Source organism: Ceratotherium simum, chromosome 8 (assembly GCF_057802395.1).
Source record: "Ceratotherium simum simum isolate JZ-2026a chromosome 8, ASM5780239v1, whole genome shotgun sequence".
Lineage (NCBI taxonomy): Eukaryota > Metazoa > Chordata > Mammalia > Perissodactyla > Rhinocerotidae > Ceratotherium > Ceratotherium simum.
The window spans coordinates 32,484,919-32,509,437 of NC_141907.1; the positions used below are offsets into that span (position 1 = coordinate 32,484,919).

The following is a 24,519-nucleotide window of genomic DNA, read 5'->3' on the forward strand; positions in this document are numbered from 1 at the left end:
ACATTTCCTTAGCAGAAGATTATTTGTCCTTTTTCCTCCCCTTTCTAGGTTTCAGATGCTGAATTTACTGTTTCTTTCTCTTCCTAAACAGGTTGGTCAGGCCAAAGATGAACTACTGACCAATCAACTGATAGGCCACCTTATGGGAGAGAATGATGGCATGCCTAAGGTACTAAAAATGTTGTCTTCACTTGGATTTTTAAGTATCTTAGTTATGATTGTACTTTATTCTGACCTGTTTTTACCTGTTATGGATTTTGCATCATAAACTCATAAAATTTTCTCTCTGAATGTAGCCTTAGGTCATCTAGACAGACCCGCATTTTAGAGGATATCGTGTACATTCACTCTTTGAAATTGGCCTTGCCACCTGTGAAATAGCCACGCCCCTCTAGATAACAACCCTCACCACCCACAATTTTTCTCAAACGTTATAGTTTTATTTATTTTAGGAACTATGAAAAGTGATTATTAGAACTATGAGTTAGCACTAATCCCTAAAAATCAGTGTATTTTGTTCATATTTCAAAAATTATGGGAATTAATAGAAATCATATTTAGCATAAAAGTAACTCACTATACAGTAGAAATAAATCATTAAGAACATATTTTCAAAATATGTGACTCTCTTGGAGTTCATGCAGAAATTGGTCTTCTCTCAGTCACAATGAGAACAGACTCCTTTGAGAACGCCCCCCGAGCTTTTTCTTTCCTTTTGCTCAAGTGTTTAAGGGAATCTGCTTGTGAAGGAACTCGAGTAACTGATTTGGAGAAAAGGCACTAGCATGTCTTAGCTGGAGAGGATTGCAGCGATCCTGATCCCCGAGACAAAGACCCCGAGACCCAGGGAGGCCAAGTTAATCTGCCAAAGGGTGCAGGCGTTAAACCGCTCCAAACTACCTCACCTTATGTCCACTTATTCTAATAATCAGGAAACCAGCATCAAGTATGTGAAACTGTCTAGAATTAAAGAGAAGAGGAATGGAAAATGGTCAAAGGCCAAAGAAAACTTTATAGGCCAGAGAAATTTATATAAGGGTAAAAATTTTTGAAATTTTGCGAAGTTGGTTCATTGTATAAGAATACATTTCAATTTCAAGCACATATGAGAGAACTCTATGGAGGAGGGTTAGGAATACAGACTCTGAAACCTGATCACTGTTGGTCAAATCCTGGCTCTGGAGAGGTCCTACTGTGTTTCAGTTTCTCATCAATGAGATTAGTATATAATCGTGCCTGCCTCCCAGGGAGGGTATGGGGATTTACATTAGTTAATATTTCTCAAGTACTTAGACTATTACCTGGCATATATTAAACTATGAATAAATACTTGATAAATTAATTCTTTATTCATTGGGTTTTTTAAAACACTGTCAATCCTCAGTTACTGGAAAGTGAATGTGATTCTAACTGAAATGCAAAATTTTAGGTGTTTCTCCCCTTAGCTAATGAAGAAAGTGATGTTTCTCTAATGGTTTGTCTGTCAGGATGCCAAGTACCTGTTCCGTTTGTACATGGCCCTGAAGCGATACCGAGAAGCAGCCCGGACTGCCATTATAATTGCCAGAGAAGAGCAGTGTGCAGGTCGGTCCCTAATATGCATGTTTTTCTCCCCAGACAAGAAGTAGACTCAAGCTCCCAAACCCTTCTCTGCCCACGGAAGAGTAGCTATTTCTAATCTAGGCTTGCTTTCAACCCAGAAGACTAGGGGCATGACCCTTTCTAGGTTTCAGAGAAGTGAAATAATTCACCATCACAGGGGGATAGAGATTAGCTCCCCTCAGGCCTTCTCTTGTTAGGTGCTGTTTCCTCTACTCCTTCCCAGCCTCGCAGTTTCTGTCTCCTGGACAATGCCTTCTCCACCTCCCCAGCCCACAGCCCCTCCCTACACTCTCACAACACTTTCTTTCCATTCCATGTATTTGGCCTTAACAGTGGAAAAGATATTAGAAGATGGAAGATGATGTGGTATTATTATTGGCCTAGTGCTTTATAATATGCAGGAACTAGATATAGAATCTCCAGAATGGTTCTGTTCACTTATCTGCTCTGTAAATATTTATTGAATAAGTCATAGCATTAGTCTGATACCTTCATTAATTTTTGCAAGCTGATTCTTTTAAATGTTCATAAATATGGAACATAGTTTTAGAAAATATAGAATTAAATAAGTCATTCTTTATTCAGCTTATGTTTATCTGTGTCTGTCAGATACATGCTAGGAGCTCAGGATTCAGAGACTTGAGCCAAAGTTCTACCCTCAAGGATTCATGATTTGATGGAAATAAAGTAAATTCAGAATTGTTATACAGGGTGATAAGTGCCAGAAAAGAAAGAGAAATACATTAAAAGGGCACCAGGAAAGGGGATCCGCCTCATCCTGAGGGTTAGGGGTTGGGGAAGTTGGAGGATGGAGATGAGAGGAGACAATGAAAGCTTCAGCTGAGTGTTGAAAGGATGAGATAGCAGGAGATGAAGGAGAAAGGGGTGTGCAGGGGAGAGTAACAGCGCGTGAGGAGGAGCGAGGGCGCTGAGGCACTCGCCATGACTGAGTCGGGGGAGGGGGTGGCAGGCAAAGATAAGGTTGGACAGGTAGGCAGAGGCGGATTCTGAAGGACTCAAGTGCTCTGCTCAGGAATTTGCACTTGATCCCTAAGGCCTGGGGAGGGTTTTATCATAGGAGTGTGACCTTGAGGTTTTGGGGTGTGGGGTGAGGCTTGAGGTTTTTACAAGAACACTCTGACATCAGAATGGAGGCAGATGAAGCTCAGAAGAAATACTGATTAGTACACTACTGCAGAGAGAGATGATGAGAAGCATTGGCAGTGGGCCTGGAGAGAGGCTGAATTTGGGAGCCTTAAGAAGGTAGACTCAGACCTCGATGACCCGTTGGACTTTGGGGCCAGGTGGATGCCCCGAGGAAGAGTGAGACCTCTAGGATGATGCCCCCCTTTTCTTCCTGAGGGACTGGCTGGATGTTAGTACCATAAATTATAATAGGAATAACAACTAAGTTACTTTTTGTAAGAAATTATTAAGATATTGCTAATAACATGATTAACAAAAGCCATTTGTAAAACGAAGGCCATAGAAGGTCCTCAGAATTCATCCTTTGCAATAATGTCATTTTACTACCTTTTTCCAAGGAAACTATCGGAATGCACATGACGTTCTCTTCAGTATGTATGCAGAGCTTAAATCCCAGAAGATCAAAATTCCTGCTGAGATGGCCACCAACCTCATGATTCTGCACAGTTATATACTAGTGAAGGTGAGGCTCTTGGAGTGACTTGGGACATACCTGCCAGGTGTGTTTGTCACCCATAGGGATCTCCTCTGGGCACCTACCTCTCCATTGGATTAGAGCGATTTCCTAGATCTCTATATTGTTAAGTGAAAAAAGCAAGATACAGAATAGTTATACAATATGCTGCCTTTTGTGTACAAAAAGGCAAAAATAAGAATTAATAGATGTTCACTGCAAATAAGGTTAGAAATATACTAAAAAAAAACTAGCAAAAGTAGTTTCCTAAAGGGAATAGGCCTGGGGCAGTGGAGGCATGGCACCAAACCCCAATCAGGGTGGAAGGGAATGAGTGGGAGAGTAGGTTTCTCTGTGTATATCTTTTATGTTGTTTTGATTTTGAAGCATATAAATGTATTACCTGGGCAAAAAAAAAGATATACTTAAAACATTTTTTTAAGTATATTTATTATTTTTTATTGCGGTAACATTGGTTTATAACATTGTATAAATTCAGGTGTACATCATTATACTTCTATTTCTGCATAGATTACCAAAACATTTTTGTTTAAACAGAGCTTACTAGTTTATTAATTCTAAGATAGTGGATTTTATACAATTCCACCATTTTTAATACTATTTAGCTTTCCTCTGAATGTAAAAATAATACATATTCACTGAGAAAATTTAAACAATATAAAAAAGTATAATGAAAAAAATAATTCATCCTTTAAGTCCATCACCACGATGTAAGACTTGTGTAACACTGTGTGTATCCTCTATACTACTATAAATGCATGGGCCTACCGTTTGGTTTTTTTTTTTACCACATTAGGATTATATTTATGTCCACTTGTCTATTCTGATTTTTTATCAGTAATTTTCAGTAAAAACAAAATAGAGGATGCAGATCTCAAATACTTATATGTACAATTTACATAAATGTCATATGATGTATATATATGTATGTATGTTTATGTATACACACATATCTTTGTAAAGATACAGGCAGTCTCCAACTTACATATTTTTCCAAATTTTCATTTATATCAAAATACGTCTTCCCATATTAATGCTAATAAATTGGATTTCAGGCCAGTCCACAAGAGCTTATTTACCATTGAAGGTACCTAGGATAAGGTAGTCATGTTATGAATGATATAGATCCTAATTATGTCTATAATAGCACTGTGTCCAATAGAACCTTCTGCAGTGATAAAAGTGTTCTCTATCCGTGCTGCCCAATATGGCAGCCACTGGCCTGGCTATGGAGCACTTGAAATACAGCTAGAGCAACCAATAAACTAAATTTTTTATTTTAGATAATTTTAATTTTTAAATTTAAATAGCCACTCATGGCTAGCGTCTACCACATTAGGCCACACAGGTCTGTAACACTGATTGTAAGAGAAAATTTAGAATTCTAACTTGCAACCACCAGGAGTACATATCCCTTCCGAGCAGCAAGTGGACCCCTTCTCTCATACAGCAAGGTAAAGGGGGAGGGAAGTCTTTCTCAGCTTCAGACAGGAGTGGTGGTGCCACTGTGCTGGGGGCACAGAATCCAGCAAAATGGAGCCTTTAGGGGTGCAGAGGAGGATAGAAACAAGTTGATGGAAGATGAGAAGCAAAAGTAGGGGGTCTGTAAGAGGCCCTCCGGGACCAGGGTTTTCTACCACCATAAGCCATGGGGAAGGTTCTCGAGTCTTTTTCTTTCCCTCCGGCCCCAAGAGCTGGCCTGGTACTTTCACTGGAGCAGACATCCTCCTCCCCTCCCACTCAAGAGCGAGCACCCTGTGACTTTTCTGCTCGGCTCTAATCTTTTATGCAAGCACCAAACATTTTCAGGATTTTCTAACATTTTTAACTGCTTGGAATATCAAAAGGGAAACTATCAGACCCTATCAAGTAAGAAGAAATTGATGTAAAAATGTCACAGGCATCTTTGACCCAAAAGACTGAAGAAAGAGTCATCCACATTTCAGGGGAAATCGAGGCTCAGCTTTGACAGATGCTTCCTCCCCAGAGCTGGGACAGGGACTTTGGCTGAAGGACAGCCTGGGACCTTTGCATGTGGACGGCTGAGCTGGGCAGTCTGAGGCCCAGGCTGTCAGCGGAGGGTGAGAGAGGGTAAGCAGCCAGGGCTTCCCTTCTCCTTTTTTAGATTCAGTTAACTTTTATTATGTTGCAGTGCTCAATAAATTACACCATCATCCATTTGCTCAGACCTGATGCCTGGGAGTCACTCTATACTCACGCTTCACATTCTCACCAAATATCATCAGTTCTGACTCCTTGTCTGTCTCCTTCTCTCCATCCCCACGGCCCCACCTTTGTGGGCTACCTCCTCTTACCTGGGTGACTGCAGTGACGACGTGGCCTGGCCCTGCCAACTCCCCAGCCTCATCTCATCCCAAGTGCACCCCTCCTTGCATCGCACCCCACTTGTGCTTACCTGATCTCAGGCCCCTCCAGCCATCGCTGCCCCTTTGCCTTACCACAGGCAGTGCCCTCTTCCTTAACAAGGAATCCTCTCTCTTTCTGCCTGACTCACCTTTCAGGTCTCACAACAACTTGGTAAAGTTGGTATTATTAGTCCTCCAATAATGGCCAGTAAGAGATGGACCAGGGATTTGAACTCACGTCTAGTGGTTTAGGGCAAAGTTAAGAGCAGAGCATAGAGTAGGGGTGAGACCAGTGAGGCCAAGTGCCAGGCGGCAGCAGCTAGATGGACGGAGGAGAAATCAAGAGAAATCTCAAGTAGCATTAGCCAAGTAAGGCTGCAGGGATCTCAGGACAACCCTATTCAGGGTCACAATCAAGGAGTTGTTTATTTGGGGTAATAAAGCATGAATTAGAGTTAATCAAAGTCTCTAAGAAGAGTAAAATATGTCATGTATTTCAGATTCATGTGAAAAATGGAGATCATATGAAAGGGGCACGTATGCTTATTCGGGTGGCAAACAACATTAGCAAATTTCCGTCACGTAAGTACTGTCTGAGAAGAGCTCTAATCCACGTTTCTGCGTTAGTATAGCATTATGAGATCTCTGCTCACTAACTCAATCAGCCACTGTTCTAAGCTCTCTACGTATATTAACTCATTTAATCCTCACAACCACCCCATGAGGTGGTATAAGGCGGGTCCCCAAGACCACCCCCAGGTTTGATAATTCACTGAGAGGACTCACACAACTCAACACATAGTAGTGCTAAAGGCTAATATTTATTACAGCAAAAGGATACAAAGCAAGATTGGCAAAGGGAAAAGGAGCATGGGGCAAAGTCTGGAGGAGACCAGGCACGAGCTTCCAGAAGTCTCCTCTGGTGGAGTCACACAGGATACACTTAACTCCTCCACGAGTGAGCTGTGGGACAACACGTGTAAAGTGGTAGCTACCAGGGGCCTTGTGAGACACTCAGTGCCCAGGGTTGTACTGGGGGCTGGTCACATGGGCACCCCCTGCTTGGCATGTACCAAATTTCCAGACTCCCAGAAAGCAGGTGTTCAGCATAAACCACATTGTTTGTACAAAGGGTTAGGCACAGTGAGCCACTCTCATCAGTTCTGGAAATAGTGAGAAATCTCCCAAAATCCAAGTTCCCAGATGCCAGCCAAGGACCAGCCTTTCAATCAGGTCTTTCTAAGGATAAGAGTCTCGAGATTGCACACATGGGCACCATGATCATTTTCCCTATTTTACAGATAAGCAAACTGGAGCAAAAGAAGTGAAGTAACGCTCGCCCAGGATCACACTGTCAGCTAATAAAAGTCTGACTCCATTCTCCACCACTATACGCCATTGCCTCTGATAAAGTTTCCATTATTCTAAAAGACATGTTGTTATATCATTTTTCAGTGAATAGATTTTGTCACATTCTCTGACAGGGGTCAGCAGACTTTTTCTGTAAAGGGCCAAATATCAAATGTTTTGGGCTTTGGGGCCATATGGTCTCTGCCATTTCGCCATGAACAGTACATAAATGAATGAGCATGGCTGGATTCCAATAGAACTTTATTTTTTTGGACACTGAAATTTGAACCTCATATAATTTTCACATGTCACAAAATACTGCTATTCTTTTGATTTTTTCCAACCATTTAAAAATGTAAAACCATTCTTAGCTCATGGACCATTCAAAAACAGTCAGAAGGCCAGATGTGGCCCAGGGGTCATAATTCACCAACACTGTCCTCTAAATGTATTCCTTTTTGTTACATGAAAAAGACTTTAAAATAATTGTATACCATGCTGGCAAAGGGTGCGATAAGACAGGCGCTCTCATGACTGCTGGTGGGAATAGATATTGGTATGGCCTTTCTAGGAAGCAATTTGGCAATCTGTGCTAAGAGTATTTTTTTAAAGGTCATGTTCTTTGAGCCAGTAATTCAACTTCTAGGTATCTGTCCAGAAGAAACAATTAGATGCATGCAGAGGGGTTAGTGCATAAAGTTATTAATGTCCCTTACTCATTCCTCAGCAGTCCTGTCAAACGCAAAAATGTGTCTCAGAGGTGTGGAAGGATACAGGCAAGAGGGAGTGCAGGTCCTGGTGTTCCAACAGGATCAGGGGAAAGACGTTTTGATGAGCAGTTAGCTTGACTTCCCTGCTGTGCCCTTTCCTCATTAAACTGGTCTTATCTGGTTCTTGGCCAGAAAAAGCAAATTTAGAGAGGTGCGATCCTGTCCTCCCCCTGGACAGGGAGGGAGTCGCGCCGGCAGAGGCACTGCTCTCTGCTCTCCCGTTTGCGTTGCAGACGTTGTGCCGATCCTGACGTCCGCCGTGATCGAGTGTCACAGGGCGGGCCTGAAGAGCTCCGCTTTCAGCTTTGCAGCTCTGTTGGTGAGGCCCGAGTACCGCAGCAAGATAGACGCCAGATACAGAAAGAAGATCGAGGCGATGGTCAGGTGGGCAGTGGCAGCCATTTCTACTATCTAGCCACATTTCACAAATGTATTTTGCAAAATGTGGCTGCTAATACGCAGATTCAATAAGAAAACGGATGGGGGTAGCAATTAGGATTGCATTCAGCTACTGGCAGCGGAAAACCCAACAACGGCTTAAACAAGTCAGGATTTATTTGACTCACATACAAGGCGTCACAGTCCAGGTGGGCTGAGTCCTGATGCCACGAGGACAGACCCCTCTGTCTTCCAGCTCTGCCGTCCGGAGCATGAGTTTCCTCCTCGTGGTTGCACAGTCGTGGTCGTCTGCCACAACTCCAGACAGCACGTCCTCGTACAAGGCAGGAAGAAGGAGGGAAATTAAAAGATGAAAAGGTCTTTGCCTTTTTACGTAGGAAGGACACCATCCCCAGGACTCCCATTTACATCTCACTGGCCAGTACTCTGCCACATGGCTACTTCTAGCTGCAAAGCATATTGCTGAGTAAAACCAAAGTTCTGCTGGCAAGGAGGAAAGAAAGAATGGCTATTAGGTAGGCAGCAATGTCTGCCACCGAGGGACAAATGGTAACTATTTCTCAGTGTAAGAAACTTGATAATTACGCAGCCTATTGCCAGAAGAGTTCATTTTCAAACTCTGTGTAGTTCCGAAGGCACGTTAAGACAGGTCCTCACTTCAGAAAGCAGTCAGTGGTCTGGTTTTCTAAAGGAAAACTAGGAAAAAGTAGCACTAGTGTTTACAAAAGGAAAAACTAATTGCAATCCTGTGGTAATTCTGTACTACCACTCATCCAAAGTAGTGATGACATTTGGGGTACCTGTTAGACCCGTTATGACCAGGGGACCCGGGTGTATCTGAATCTTGACCCAGACCTCAGCCAAGGGAGACGGCTGCACCAGCAATGGCAAATGGAAGCAAATACCGTATTGTTAGCTGGGCTCATGGCAGAGAACTCTAAGCTGGATAGGGCTACATGGAACACTCTCTTTTTTTAAAGCTGATAAGCCTCAGTAGCTTCAGACCAAATCAGTCTGACCCAACATACCTGCCAGCATGGAGAATGAGGTGGGGAGAAAATGCTAGAGCACATTTACCCTGACAGCTTAGCGCCACACTGGCCTAAGTGCTAGCTTGGAAGAGATGCTAGTCATTCTCTCCCACACTAGAGTGTTCTAGAGCTATGAGGTCTAATATGGTATCTGCTGGCCACATGTAGCTATTTAAATTAAAATTGAACAAAATTTGAAATTTAGTTCCTCACAATACCCATATTTCAAGTGCTCAAAAGCTTCATGTGGCTCATGGCTACCGTACTGGAGAACAAAGAATTAGAATATTGCTATTGTCACAGAAAGTTCTGTTGGACGGCGCTGGATAGCCTTTACCAATTCAGTACACAAAAGGGAGAGACAGAGAAATAGCAAGCTCATTGGCACAGGAAGAGAGGAGACAGCAAGACCCACCCATGTTTTCTGCCATTTAATGTGCCATGAACTCCAATTCCCAAATGTGGCCCATGTAATGCTACAATCTGATCAATCCTAATTCCTCCTTTTCCTCCCTGAGCTGGAGCGTGGGCTGAGGGTGAGCCTGTAGGGTATTTCTAGTCTCAGAGTCTGACTCTGAAGAAGTAGGTGTGTTATATGTTCCTAGTTTTCCAAATATGTCTTCTCTGTACTGTCCATCTTACATGGAAAGTCAAGTGTTGTTTTTAAATGATACATGATTCTTCCTCACAGGAGACCCGATACATCCGAGACAGAAGAGGCCACAACCCCATGTCCATTCTGCGAATTTCTTCTCCCAGAGTGTGAACTCCTCTGTCCTGAATGTAAAAATAACATCCCATATTGCATTGCAACAGTAAGTTTCTTTATAATTATAAATTTTCATTTCTTTGCATATATGTATTTATAACCCATTTGAATACCTGATGTGTGTCAACGTTTTCTTCACTTCTGAAATTGTCTTATCCCTCAAATTCCCTGCAACATATAGCATATAATTTCACGGTCAATAAAGTTGCAAGTTATATTAAAAACATATAATAATCCAAGTGAATACTAAGAAGGCACCACGGGGCAGTATAGCACACACTTGGGGATCAGACAGTCCTGGGCTTAAATCCTTTTCCTGCCACTTACTGGCTATATAACCTGGTGCAATTTGCTTTACCTTGCTCGGTCCATCCATAACAATCCCTGTCTATTGAGACAAACTGCAGGTTGATGAGAGAATGTGTATGAAGCCTTAGTACAACACCTGGCATGCTGTAGCACTTAATAAGTGCTGATTTTTATTATTAATTTTAATATTAAGACCTATTATTAAAAAACTTTAAAATATCAGATTATTTGTTCATCATTAGACTAATATAAGCTTTATTTTAAAGGGAAATAAATTTAGGTACATAATGATTTCACAAAATTAAAGGCTATTCTTTTATATATGAATCTGATAAATAAAATCTGGCTTTAGGGCTGGCCTGGTGGCACAAGCGGTTAAGTGCGCCTGCTCCGCTGCGGCGGCCCGGGGTTCGCCGGTTCAGATCCCAGGCGCGCACCAACACGCTGCTTCAAAAGCCATGCTGTGGCGGCGTCCCATATAAAGTGGAGGAAGATGGGCATGGATGTTAGCCCAGGGCCAGTCTTCCTCACAAAAAAAAAAAAAAATCTGGCTTTAGTCCTTTTGATGCTATCTCTTTCTAGTTAATTACCCACCTTTGTGAACTATCAATAATTTCATAATTTGGAGGTCTGGCTTTTAACTGTAATCCAATTATTATAATTGAATAATTGTGGGAGTTTTTAAAATAAAGATGAATCTTACTCTTAAATATACTGTTTCTAGGGTCGACATATGTTGAAGGATGATTGGACGGTGTGTCCACATTGCGACTTCCCTGCTCTATACTCAGAATTTAAGATGTAAGTATGCATCGATTCACTAGGTCACACAAATTTATCCAAAAATAGACCTTTCATTCAGCCACTCTTTTATTCTGAAATCTCCTTTTTGTTCATATGCCTAAAGATTTCTAAAGACTCAAATTGTCTTCTTGGAAGAACCTTTTATGACCTTTGAGAACATTATCCTTAAAGGGGATCTTGCATGAGACTCAATATTCCTAATTCTTAAATTGCATGGTGAACATGATTTAAGAGGTGTAGATAGGAATGTTTTTCACATTAGAATAGTCCAAAGGTAAAGGAATATTATATATTTAATCTACTCTGTCTTCCCTTCCCCAAACAGCATGTTAAACACTGAAAGCACGTGTCCTATGTGTTCAGAAAGATTAAACTTTGCTCAACTGAAAAAAATCTCGGACTGTACCCAGTACCTGCGAACAGAGGTGGAGCAGTGAGTGGCATGAGCCGGTAAGTGCCAGACCATCCACTCACCTTCCAGGGCACGAGAGTCCACAGAGGACACACAGCTTTACAGTCTGTATTCACACTGGCTCCTTTATTTGCATTACATAACTTGTCAGATTTGAGCAATTTAACAACAAACCTTTGATATATTTTTTTTTTAATGCTAAAATGCAAGTTGTACAGTCTCCATAGTGACAAAGATTATTTGGCCAAGCAGCATTGTGGATTCCAACTAAAATGTATTTTATCAAATCACATGGGCTTCTTTTTAATCAGTCTATTAAAACTAGAGCCAGCTAATAACAATGGAGTTAAGTTCTATAATTCAGGAGAATATATTGTAAAATATTTTGGCTTCCAGAGATTTGAAAAATCCCCATTTCTTTTCCTTTCCAATTCTCATTTTTGTCACGTGAAAGCTGCACATACCCCTTCCACGATCGTTCCATTGGCAAGAACTTACTCATATGGCCACATGTACTGCAAAGGGAGGCAGGGAAATGTAGTATCTAGTTGGGAAGCCAAAACCTCTGCCAAAACTCAGGAGATTCTTTAACTAAAGGAAAAAGTGAGATTAGTCCCTGACACATCTCAAACTTACCCTGTTAAAACAGAACTCTAGGTTTTTCCCACACCACCTGCTCTCTCTGTCTTCCCTCTCTCAGTAAATAGCAGCTCCAGCCAACCAGTCAGTCAGGATGGAAACTTAGGCATTATTTTTGATTCATCTTATTGTCACCCCCATCACCCAGTCTGTGGGAAAGTCCTCTCAGTCTACCTCCAGTGTATCTTGTTCCCTTCCAAAACCTTCCGGGGGCTTTTTATTGCACCTACAAAAACAAAGAGCCAGCAAGACCCTATAGGAGCTGGCCCCAGCCGCCTCTGCTCACTATGCTGCACCTCTACTGGCCTGTCTGCCATTCCTCTGACACTCCAAACTGCTTTCTCCATGGCACCTGCACTAACTTACATTCCCACCAGCAACATATGAGGGTTCCAGTTTCCCCACATCCTTGCCAACACTTGTTATTGTCTGCCTTTTTGATTACAGTCATCCTAGTAGGTGAGAAGTGGTATCACACTGTGGTTTTGACTTGCATTTCCCTAATGACTTACGATGTTGAGCATCTTTTCATATGTTTATTGATCATTTGTCGCATATCTTCTTTGGAGAACTGTCTGTTGAGTCCTTTGCCCATTTTGTAACCGGTAATCTGTCTTTTTATTGTTGAGTTATAAGAATTCATTAATATTCTAGATACAAGTCCTTTATCAGATATATGATTTGCTATAAATACCTTCTATTCTGTGGAAGTATTTTTTCACTTTCTCAATAGTATCCTTTGATATACAAAAGTTTTTATTTTGATGCAGTCCAATTTATTTTTTTTTCCTGTGGTTGCTTATGCTTTTGGTATCATATCTAAGAAACCATTGCCTAATCCAAGGTCACAAAAATTTATACCTATGTTTCCTTCTAAGAGTTTTGTAGTTGTTGCTCTTATAGTTACATCTTTGATCCATTTAACTTTCGTGTGAGGTAGGGATCCAATTTCCTTCTTTTGCATGTGGATATCTAGATGTCCCAGCACCATCTGTTGACACAACTGTTCTTTCCTCTCATTGTTACTGGGTGGTTGTCTTTTTATTATTGATTTGTAAAAGTTCTTTATTTATATATTCTAGATACAAGTTTCTGTCAGATATATTTTGCAAATATTTTCTCCCACTCTGTGGCTTCTTAATTCTTAAAGGTGTCTTTTGATGAGCAGATTTTGATTTTGATGAATTATAATTTATCAATTTTTAAATTTTATAGTTATTACTTTCTGTGTCCTGTCTAAAAAAAATATTGCTGGGGCCGGCCTGGTGGCATAGTGATTAAGTTCACACACTCCACTTCAGCAGCCTGGGGTTCATGTGTGTGGACCTAGGCACCGCACATCAAGCTACGCTGTTGCGGCATCCCACATACAAAATTGAGGAAGATTGTCACAGATGTGAGCTCGGGGCCAGTCTTCCTCACCAAAAGAAATATTGCTTACTCACAAGTCAGGAGCATATTCTCCTACGTTTTCTTCTGGAAGCTCTAGGTCCTTAATCCATCTTGAAATTATTTTTTATAGTGTGAGGTCAGGATTGAGATTTTTTTCCCCTTAAGTGGATATCCAGTCTTTCAACACCATGTATTGAAAAGTCTTTCCTGTTTCCATTGAACTGCTTGGGTGCCTTTGTTGAAAAGCAGTTGGGTTTTATGTATGGGTCTATTTCTGGACCATCTCTTCTTTTCCAGTGATGTATTTGTCCCCTGTTTTAATACTACACTTCTTGATTACTGTGACTTTGTAGTATATCGTAAAGTCAGGTACGTGGCTCCTCCAATTTTGTCATTTCTCCAAAATTGTTTTGGCTACTCTTAATCCTTTCCATCTCTCTATGAAATTTTAGAATCAGCTTGTCAAATTCTATTTTAAAAGCTTACTGAAATTATAATTGATTTGTTTTGTTTTCTGATGCTGCATATTATCACAAATTTAGCATCTTAAAACAATACACCTTTATTATATCAATTTTTTATTGAGATAAAATTGACATATAACATTGTATTAGTTTTACATGTACAACATAATGATTTGTGATGTATGTATATATTGCAAAATGATTACCACCATAAGTTAACATCCATCACCACACATCATTATAATTCTTTTTTTTTTTTTTTTTTTTTTTATTTTTCCCCTAAAGCCCCAGGCGATAGTTGTAAGTCATAGTTGCACATTCTTCTAGTTGCTGTATGTGGGACGCGGCCTCAGCATGGCCGGAGAAGCAGTGCGTCTGTGCGCGCCCGGGATCCGAACCCGGGCCGCCTGCATCGGAGCGCACGCACTTAACCGCTAAGCCACAGGGCTGGCCCATTATAATTCTTTTTTAATAAGAACTTGTAAGATCTAGTGTCTTGGCAACTTTCAAATATGCAATACAGTATTGTTAACTGTAGTCACCATGCTGTACATTACATCCCCAGTACTTATTTATAACTGCAAGGTTATACCTTTTGACTACCTTCACCCGTTCTGCCCACCCCCACCCCAAGCCTCTGGCAACCACCAAATTTCTCTGTATCTATGAGTTCGGGTTTTTTTTAGATTCCACATATAAGCAAGATAATACAGTATTTGTCTTTCTGACTGACTTCACTTGGTATAATGCCCTCAAGGTCCATCTGTTTTGTCACCAGTCACAGGATTTCCTTCTTTTTTATGGCTGAATAATATTCCATTGTGTATATGTATGTGTGTGTGTGTGTGTGTGTGTGTGTGTGTGTGTGTGTGCGCGCGCCACATTTTCTTTATCCAGTGTCATTTTTTTTAGCCAGTGTCAATGGACACTTAGATTGTTTCCATATGTTAGCTATTGTAAATAATGCTGCAGTGAACACTGGGGTACAGATATCTTTTCAAGATAGTAATTTCATTTCCTTTAGATAAATACCCATAAGTATAATTGCTGGATCATATGGTACTTCTATTTTTAATTTTTTGAGGAACCTCCATACTGTTTTCCATAGTGGCTGCACCAGTTCACATTCCCACCACCAGTGCACAAGGGTTCCCTTTTCTCCACAGCCTCGCCAACACTTGTTATATTTTGTCTTTTTTGATAATAGCCATTCTCACAGATGTGAGGTGAGCTCACTGTGGTTTTGATTTGCATTTCCCTGATGATTAATGATGTTGAGCATCTTGTCATTTACCTGTTGGCCATCCGTATGTCTTCTTTGGAAAATGTCTATTCAGATCTTCTGCCCATTTTTTAATTGGATTGTTTGTTTTTTGGCTATTGAGTTGTGGAAGTTCTTTATATATTTTGGATATTGGCCCCTGATCAGATATATGATTTGCAGGGATTTTCTCCCATTCAGTAGGTTGCCTTTTCATTTTGTTGATGGTTTCCTTTGCTGCGCAGAAGCTTTTTAGTTTGATGTAGTCCCACTTGTTTATTTTTACATTGTTGCTTTTGCTTTTGATGTGAGATACAAAAAATCATTGCCAAGACCTATGCCAAGGAGCTTACACCCCTGTGTTTTCTTCTAGGAGTTTCATGGTTTCAGGTCTTACATTCAAGTCTTTAATCAATTTTGAGTTAATTTTTGGGTATGGTGTAAGATAGTGGTTCAGTTTCATTCTTTTGCATGTGACTGTCGTTTTCCCAACACCACTTATTGAAGAGACTTTCCTTTCCCCATTGTACATCTTGGCTCTTTTGACATAAATTGACTATATATGTGTGGGTTTATTTCTAGGCTCTATTCTATTCCATTGATCTGTGTGCCTGTTTTTATGCCAATACCATACTGTTTTAATTACGATAGCTTTGTAATATAGTCGGAAATCAGGGAGCGTGATGTTGCCAGCTTTGTTTTCTTTCTCAAGATTGCTTTGGCTATTTGGGGTTTTTTGTGGTTCCATACAAATTTTAGGATTATTTGTTCTACTTCTGTGAAAAATGCCATTGGAATTTTGATAGGGATTGCACTGAATCTGTAGATTGCTTTGGGTAGTATGAAGATTTTAACAATATTGATTCTTCCAATCCATGAGCACAAAATATCTTTCCATTTATTTCTGTCGTCTTCAATTTCTTTTCATTAAGGTCTTGTAGTTTTCAGTTTCAGTATATTCAGTAAAGAGGGTATTTCACCTCTTTGGTTAAATTTATTCCAAGGTATTTTATTCTTTTTGATGCAATTGTAAATGGGATTGTTGTCTTAATTTCTCTTTCTGATAGTTTATTAGTGTATAGAAATGCAACAGATTTTTGTGTATTGATTTTGTATCCTGCATCTTTACTAAATTCATTTATTAGTTCTAATAGTTTTTTGATAGAGTCTTTAAGGTTTTCTATATATAATATCATGTCATCTGCAAATAGTGACAGTTTCACTTCTTCCTTTCCAATTTGGATGCCTTCTATTTCTTTTTCTTGCCTAATTGCTCTGGGTAGAACTTCCAGTACTATGTTGAATAAAAGTGGCAAGAGAGGGCATCCTTGTCTTCTTCCTTAATTTAGAGAAAAAGCTTTCAGCTTTTCACCATTGAGGATGACAATAGCTGTGAGCTTGCCATCAATGGCCTTTATTATATTGAGGTACATTCCCTTTATACCTACTTTGGTGAAAGTTTTTATCATCAATGGATATTAAATTTTGTCAAATGCTTTTTTCTGTATCTATTGAGATGATCATGATTTTTATGCTTCATTTTGTGAATGCAGTATATCACATTGATTTGTGGAGGGTGAACTACCCTTGCATCCCTGGAATAAATACCACTTGGGCTTGGTGTATGTATTTATATATTTTTATGTATTTTAATGTATTGTTGAATTTGGTGTGCTAAGATTTTGTTAAGGATTTTTGCATCCATGTTTATCAGGGATATTGGCTTGTAATTTTCTTTCTTGTAGTATTCTTGTCTAGTTTTGGTATCAGAGTAATGCTGGCCTTGTAAAATGAGTTTGGAAGCATTCTCTACTCTTCTGTTTTCTGGAAGAGTTTGAGAAGGATTGGTATTCTTCTTTAAATGTTTGGTAGAATTCACCAGTGAAGCCATCTGGTCCTGGACTTTTGTTTGTCAGGAGGTTTTTGATTACTGTTTCAATCTCCTTACTAGTAATTGATCTGTTCAGATTTTTTTATTTCTTCATGACTCAGTCTTGGTAGGTTGTATGTCTCCAGGAATTTATCCATTTGTTCTAAGTTGTCCAATTTTTTGTTGTATAATTGTTCATAACAGTCTCATGATCCTTTGTATTTCTGTGGTACCAGTTGTAACAATTCTTTTTCATTTCTGACTTTGTCCTCTCTCTTTTTCATGGTGAATCTAGCTAAAGGTTTGTCTATTTTGTTTATCTTTTGAAAAAAACATCTCTTGGTTTCATTGATCTTTTCTATAGTCTTCTTAGTCTCTATTTCATTTATTTCTGCTCTGATCTTTATTTCCTTCCTTATGCTAACTTTGGGTTTAGCTTTTTCTTCTTTGAGGTGTAAGGTTAGATTGGTTGTTTGAGATCTTTCTTGTTTCTTAATATAGGCATTTAGCACCATGAGCTTCCCTCTTAGAACTGCTTTTGCTTCATCTCATAAGTTTTGGTATGTTGTGTTTCCATTTTCATTTGTCTCAAGGTATGTTTTATTTCTGATTTCCTGTTTGACCCATTGGTTATTCAATGGCATGTTGTTGAATCTCCATGTTTATGAATTTTCCAGTTTTCTTCTTATAATTGCCTTCTAGTTTCATAACATTGTGGTTGGAAAAAACGCTTGGTATGATTTCAGTCTTCTTAAATTTATTAAGACTTGTTTTGTGGCCTAATCTATGCTCTATCCTGGAGAATGTTCCATGTGCACTTAAGAAGAATGAGTATTCTGCTACTTTTGGATGGAATGTTCTGTAAATGTCTTTTAAGTCCATCTGGTCTAACCTGTCATTTAAGTCCAGTGTTTCCTTATTTTTCTGTCTGGATACTCTATCCATTGATGAAAGTAGGGTATTAAACTCCCCTACTATTATTGTATTGCTATTCTCCTTTTAGGTCAGTTAATATTTGCTTTATATATTTAGGTGCTCCTATGTTGGGTGCATAAATATTTACAAATGTTATGTCCTCTTGTAGATTGACCTTTTTATCATTTTATAATGACCTTTGTCTCTCATTATAGTCTTTGTTGATTTTTTTGTAGGGGTATGCTGAGATTCCTTTATCTTTTGTGTTATCTACTATAGGTTTTTGTTTTGTGGATACCATGAGGCTTACATAAAATGTTTATAATAGTTTTTTTTTGTTTTTGCTGAGGAAGATTTGCCCTGAGCTAACATCTGTTGCCAAGCTTCTTTTTCTTTTTTATGTGAGCCACCGCCACAGCATGGCCACCAACAGATGAGTGGCGTAGGTCAGCACCTGGGATCTGAACCCAGGCTGCCAAAGTGGAACGCACTGAACATAACGACTAGGCCACCAAGGCTGGCCCATAACAGTCTATTTTAAGTTGAGAAGAACTTAAGTTCCCACATTCTAAAGCTCTACGTTTTTACTCTCCCCTTCCCAGGTTTTATGTTCTTGATGTCAGTTTATATCTTTTTATCTTGTGTATTCATTAATAATTATAGTTTTTACTTTTGTCTTTTAACTTTCGTACTAGGTTTATAAGTGATTAACCCACCTCCATTATGACATTAGATTATTCTGAATTTAATTATATATTTGCCTTTACCATTGAGATTTACACTCTCATATGTTTTCCTATTAAGCAGCACCCTTTCGTTTCAGCTTAAAGAAGTCCCTTTAACATTTCTTGTAAAGCCAGTTTAGTGGTGATAAACTCCTTTGACCTTCCTTGTCTGAAAGACTCTATCTCTCCTTCAATTATAAAGGACAGCTTTGCTAGGTAGACTATTGTTGTTTGGCAGTTTTTCTCTTTCAGCACTTTGAATATATGGTGCCACTCTTCTGGCCTGCAAAGTTTCTGCTGAAAAATCTGCTGATAGTCTTGAGGGTTCCTTTGTACATAACAAGTTGTTTTACTTTTGCTGCTTTTAAGATTCTCTCCTTGTCTTTAACTTTCAGCAATTTAATTATAATGCATCTTGGTGTAGGTATCTTTGGGTTCATCTTATTTGGAATTCTTTAGGCATCCTGGATCTGGATGTCTGTTTCTTTCACCAGGTTAGCTAAGTTTTTGGCCATTATTTCTTCCAGTAGGTTTTCTACCCCTTTCTCTCTGCTCCTTTGGGACCCCTATAATTTGAATATTGGTATGCTTGATGTTATCCCATAAGTCCCTTAAGCTATAATGATTCTTTTTCATTTTCTCTTTTTGCTGCTCTGATTGGATGAGTTCCACTGCCCTGTCTTCAAGTTGACTAATCCTTTCTTCTGCTTTATCTAATCCGATATTAAATCCCTCTATTGTGTTTTTCAATTCAGTTATTGTATTTTTCAGCTCTATGATTTCTGTTTGGTACTTGCTTATATTTTCTTTCTCTTTGTTGAAATTCTCACTTTGTTCATACATTGTTCTCCTGACCTAGGTAAGCATCTTTATCACCATTATTTTGAACTCTTTATCAGGTAAATCATTTATCTCCATTTCATTAAGGTCTTTCTCTGAAGTTTTGATCTTATTCTTTCATTTGGAACATATTCCTGTTTCATTTTCTTTGACTCTGTGTTGGTTCCAATGCATTAGATAAAACAGTCACCTCTCCCAGTCTCGGAGTGGTCTCGTGTAGGAAATGAGCCTTATCATTCAACCCTGCCCTCACTCTTGGTTGTCTCTCAAAACTTTGTGATTGTCTGAGCAGCCTTCCTTGTTCTTAGTGGCTCCCAGTACTGAGGGTATGCCAAGATCTGTCAGTGTCCCAAATGGGAGGATCTCAGTCAGCACCTAGATGCAGGCTGAGTGGAAGCTGGACCCTTAGGCCACAGCTATTAAGATAAGAAAATAGGGGGATGGCCCCATGGCCTAGTGGTTAAGTTCAGTGCGCTCCACTTCGGCAGCCCAGGTTCAGTTCCCGTGTGCAGACCTACACCACTAGCCATGCTGTGGCAGCAACCCAAACACAAAATAGAGGAAGACTGGCATAGATGTTAGCTCAGGGCAAATCTTCCTCAGGAAAAAAAAAGATAAGCAAATAGGACTCTTTCATGGGAAGAATGGGCATTTCCGTCTGCTGCCTCTGCATTGAGCCCTGGAGGGATGGCTGGTTAAGAATTGTTTCTCTGTTACAACCCAGGGAGGCCCACAAAAAAAAAGCACCACTGACCACCAGAATCAGGCAATTAAGGGGTGTCCCCTCGGTGGCAGCTGCAAAAACCAAAGCACCAAACTTCTGCACAAGCTCTTTTCTGGGAGATAACAGAGACCTTTGTGAGGCAGAGGGAGAGTATAAAGATGGCACCTGCTAGCCTCCACAGTCACTAGAGAGTATTGCAGTTGGCCCCTAGATGTATGTTAAATTAGAAGTCCACCTCTCAGGCCAAAGCTTCTAATTTTAAGATAAGCAAATTAGGCCTGTTTCTTGGAAAGACTGGGTACATTTCAGTCTGCTGTGTTTGTGCTGGGCCTTGGGGGATTAGCCACGGTGGGTCCACACGATCCCATTTAGAATTAGTTCTTAGTTCACTGTATCCTTGTAGCTCTTGTGGTTACAGGCCCATTGGCTTTCAAAGCTAGATGTTTTGGGGGCCTGTCTCTCAGGTGGAAATCTTAAAAGTCAGGGCACCAGATGTGGGGTACAAACTCTTCGTTCCTCAAGGAAAGGCTGGGAGTTGTGAGTTCCCTCCCAGTTGTGTGTTGCCACCCTGGGGGTGGGGTTTAAGATGAGATTGTATCTGAGCCTCTCCTAACTATTTATTTCCATGTGGGTTTTTTCTCATTCACCTAATGTGTAGGAGTCACTCGGCTAGTTCCTGGATTTTTCAGAGGGAACTGTTCTGTATGTAGCTGTAGATTCCCTGTGTCTGTGAGAGGAGGTAGTTCAGGAGCCTCCTATACTGTCATCTTGAACCAGAAGTATCTCTCTCACAATTTCTGTGGCTCAGTAGTGTAGGCATGGCTTAGCTGGGTCTTCTGTTCAGAGTCTGACAAGGCTGCAGTTGGTTGGAGGTGCAATCTCACCTGAGGCTCAAAGTCTTCATCCAGCCTCTCTGTTGATGGGATTCTATTCTTTGTGGTCAGAGGACTGAAGCCCAAGTCTCCTGAAGGCAGCCCTCACCTCAGTTTCCTGAGACATGGCACTCCCTACTACATGAAACTGTGCTTCAAGTCCAGCATAAAAGAGTCTCCTTCAAGCCTGTGAAGTTCAGGGATTTGCATGGAGTTTATATGTAGATTTTGAGGCAATCCCCTTTCCAGGATAGTCTCCCTCACATTTCAGTAGCTCTGGCAGCCATAAACTCTATTCTGTGACTCCTCAAGCTAGTAAGACTATGACTTCACTGTTTTAAGTTCTAGCCATCCTGTGCTTCAGGGACTTGCCCTCAGGTGAAAAGCCATATAAAGATCTTACCCAGTGGAGTTCTCTTCTTTCACGAGTTGACACCTTTCCAATTTCTACCTGCTTTCGGTTGTTCCCCAATGCCTTTGAATAGTTAGCTATAAACTCAGGATAAAATACAATATCATTTGTGGGGGGATTAATTTGCAACTCTGCCACTTCCAAAAGTAGAACTTTGCTTGTGTTTTTAATAATCCTACATAGACTCTCCCCAAACACTATCCCTGCATTAAAGTAGAGCCTTAGACCATGGTATCATAGCTCCTTGCAGATATACCTCAGTGAGTTGTGATCATGCACCACCTGTTGAAAAAATCACTATAAGTATCTTATTATACAATGAATATTGGTTGAAGCTATTGTTCACTGACTCCTTTTAGACAAGAACTCTTAACAACCACTTAGTTTCAGGAAAATGGAACTCTTAACCACCATTTAGTTTCAGCAAAATTTTTTCTCTACAGATTGCTGAGCACTTACCTTGCGTTTTCTCATTCTTCCCAGTAAGATGGCTATTACCATCCTCACTTGATAATAGAGGTTCAACAGCTTACTCACACAGTTTTAGTCAGTTGCAAGGCCAAAACTGAAACTCAGTACTAGTTACAGACTAGAGATTTCTAACTTGAATGTAGTGATCCTGCTCCACATCCAGAAATGAGCAAAAAAATTCTTTAGTATGTTTGGTTTTATTACTAAATAGCCAGTCATTACTTGAAACCCTTTTAAAGGCATGTGGGGATTTTTGTCCTTTCCAGGTATAACGTTCCTGAGAAGATAGCATTTTTCAACAGGAGGCTGTGTTTCTACCCCTGGTGGATTTAGAGATGGTCCTGCCTGGATACAGAAAAAAAAACCAAAGGTGACCTCTCCAGGTCACCACTTTCAACTTCTGTAGAGTGGCAAAACAGTGACGTGTAACACTGCTGTTTATTATACTTTGTATATTTTCTCTTCAAAGTCTTACATATTATATACTTTGCACTGTTAATAGTAACCTTTGACATAATTGTAAATATTCAGCTTTTTGATAACTTTTATATTTTGAATTATCTCCTTTAAAATAAAATTGTTGACTAGATATTTGTAATGTTTTCCTGGATTTGGAGACAGAAAAAGAGATGAAGGTAGCTTTGAAGCACATTATGAAGTTTGAGCAGCACTAACAAGTGTTAAGTTTGAAATGAGAGGTTTATACAAATTAAGCCTATTTAGCAGAATTAGTCCTAGACTAAAAACATCAAAAATCAGTAAAATCAGGGGCCGACCCGGTGGCACAAGCGGTTAAGTGTGCGCGCTCCACTGCGGCGGCCCGGGGTTCGCCAGTTCAGATCCCGGGCGCACACCAATGCACTGCTTGGCAAGCCATGCTGTGGCGGCATCCCATATAAAGTGGAGGACGATGGACACAGATATTAGCCCAGGGCCAATCTTCCTCAGCAAAAATAGAGGAGGATTGGCAGATGTTAGCACAGGGCTGATCTCCTCACAAAAAAAAAAAAAAAATCAGTAAAATCAAATATTTGAAAGAATGAACAAAACTATAAGCTTATTATCTCCTGAGTCATTATACTGCATGCTATAGAATTCATGTCACAAAATTAAATCATCTGACTTCCCCTGAAGATGTACATTAATCAGAACTTCCCCAAGGCAGTTGGAGGGTTCCGTCCTCATATCACACCCACTACATGCATCTCACACACACCGTATTTTTCCTACATCAGTATATACCTCCTTGCCATCTAAGGCCAATGTCACCAAAGTTTGAGCAGCTGGCAGAAATGAGTCATGTAGCCTAACTTTGAATGTATCAGATGATATAATTTTAGAGTACAGCCACCAGCATCCTAGACATTACAGAAGTATCCAGGGTAGAACCCAAAGTGCCAATAATTTTATAGCACCCAAGCATCCACAAACATAATTAATAGCTCCAGCTTTATCATCTTTTCTTCCCTCCCAAAGGCTGGCTAGAGAATAGGCCTGAGACCTTGGCCTTACTAAGTGATACAAGCTATTATCTTAAACCCACCCATAGTCCCTTTGTTTTTCCATTATCACTAGAGGGATACTGTACGGTTACAGGAATAAGAGCCATAGGCACTTGGGATCTGTGAGGGTAAGCACATTATGTTTTGGGAGTTAAGGGCCTTAGACATCCATTCATGAGCATAATTATACCAGAACTTACTTAGGAAGATACTCCTCCTAGTACATACAACAATGTGCTCCTTGTTAATAACTTACAGAGGCCAAATAATGGTACTGCAAATAATGGACTGCCAAAACTTAACAAGATGAAGGGATAAAGTAGTTTGTTATAGATTATAAAATTGCCAATGGATCTCAAAAGCAAGTATACAGTTTTATGCTGCAAAGATGATGTGTGGCACCTAGTGGCTCCAATAAGGATTTATTCGTCGCTCCATTAAAAGGATTCAATCCCAACACAGACCATTTAGATTCACATCCAAACTGCTGTGGAACCACCAAGTCCTACCTACCATTAACCTCAGCCATACACCTCATGGTCATGAGGGCTTCAAAGAGGAATCAAACAGACCCATGTTGTCATCCTCATATTTTAAAAAGCATATTTACAATCTCTAATTCTAAAAGAAAAAGCTTTTTATCTTATACACAGATTATGCTAATCATGTGTTTAGAGCATTTAGAATTAAAAACGAAATCATAATGAACAAGTAAAGGACATTATTCGTTGTTCCGGCTGCAAGATTACAGTCCCTTTCCTGGGGAGTACAGAGCAAGTAGGCAGACATGACTTGCATATCCAAAGACAACAGAAATGGAAGAATATGCACAAGAAAGCCATGCTCACCCCACTGGGTAGGTGAGGCAGTCATCAATCAAGGGAATCTTCACTGAAGCAGAAGTTTCAAGCTGGGCTTTAAGAAAGAGAGGGGCATGGC

At 40.0% G+C, this 24,519-nt stretch overlaps 1 protein-coding gene across 4 annotated transcripts in view; it reads left to right on the plus strand.

Annotated features, from left to right (window-relative positions):
- Positions 1 to 22,667, plus strand: part of WDR19 (WD repeat domain 19) — a 103,134-nt gene extending 80,467 nt beyond the window's left edge. For 3 of the 4 annotated variants that reach the window (XM_087434201.1, XM_087434200.1, XM_087434203.1), the window contains 9 exons: positions 92 to 169; positions 1,488 to 1,584; positions 3,147 to 3,271; positions 6,150 to 6,231; positions 8,003 to 8,153; positions 9,891 to 10,014; positions 11,002 to 11,078; positions 11,407 to 11,531; positions 22,345 to 22,667. In XM_087434201.1, the coding sequence (XP_087290327.1) occupies positions 92 to 169; positions 1,488 to 1,584; positions 3,147 to 3,271; positions 6,150 to 6,231; positions 8,003 to 8,153; positions 9,891 to 10,014; positions 11,002 to 11,078; positions 11,407 to 11,518 (846 nt within the window). In that variant the 3' untranslated portion in view covers positions 11,519 to 11,531; positions 22,345 to 22,667. Of the gene's footprint in view, positions 1 to 91; positions 170 to 1,487; positions 1,585 to 3,146; positions 3,272 to 6,149; positions 6,232 to 6,950; positions 7,034 to 8,002; positions 8,154 to 9,890; positions 10,015 to 11,001; positions 11,079 to 11,406; positions 11,532 to 22,344 lie in introns of those variants that run through there. The other variant, XM_087434202.1, reaches the window with a different exon arrangement.
- Positions 22,668 to 24,519: the final 1,852 nt, after the last annotated feature.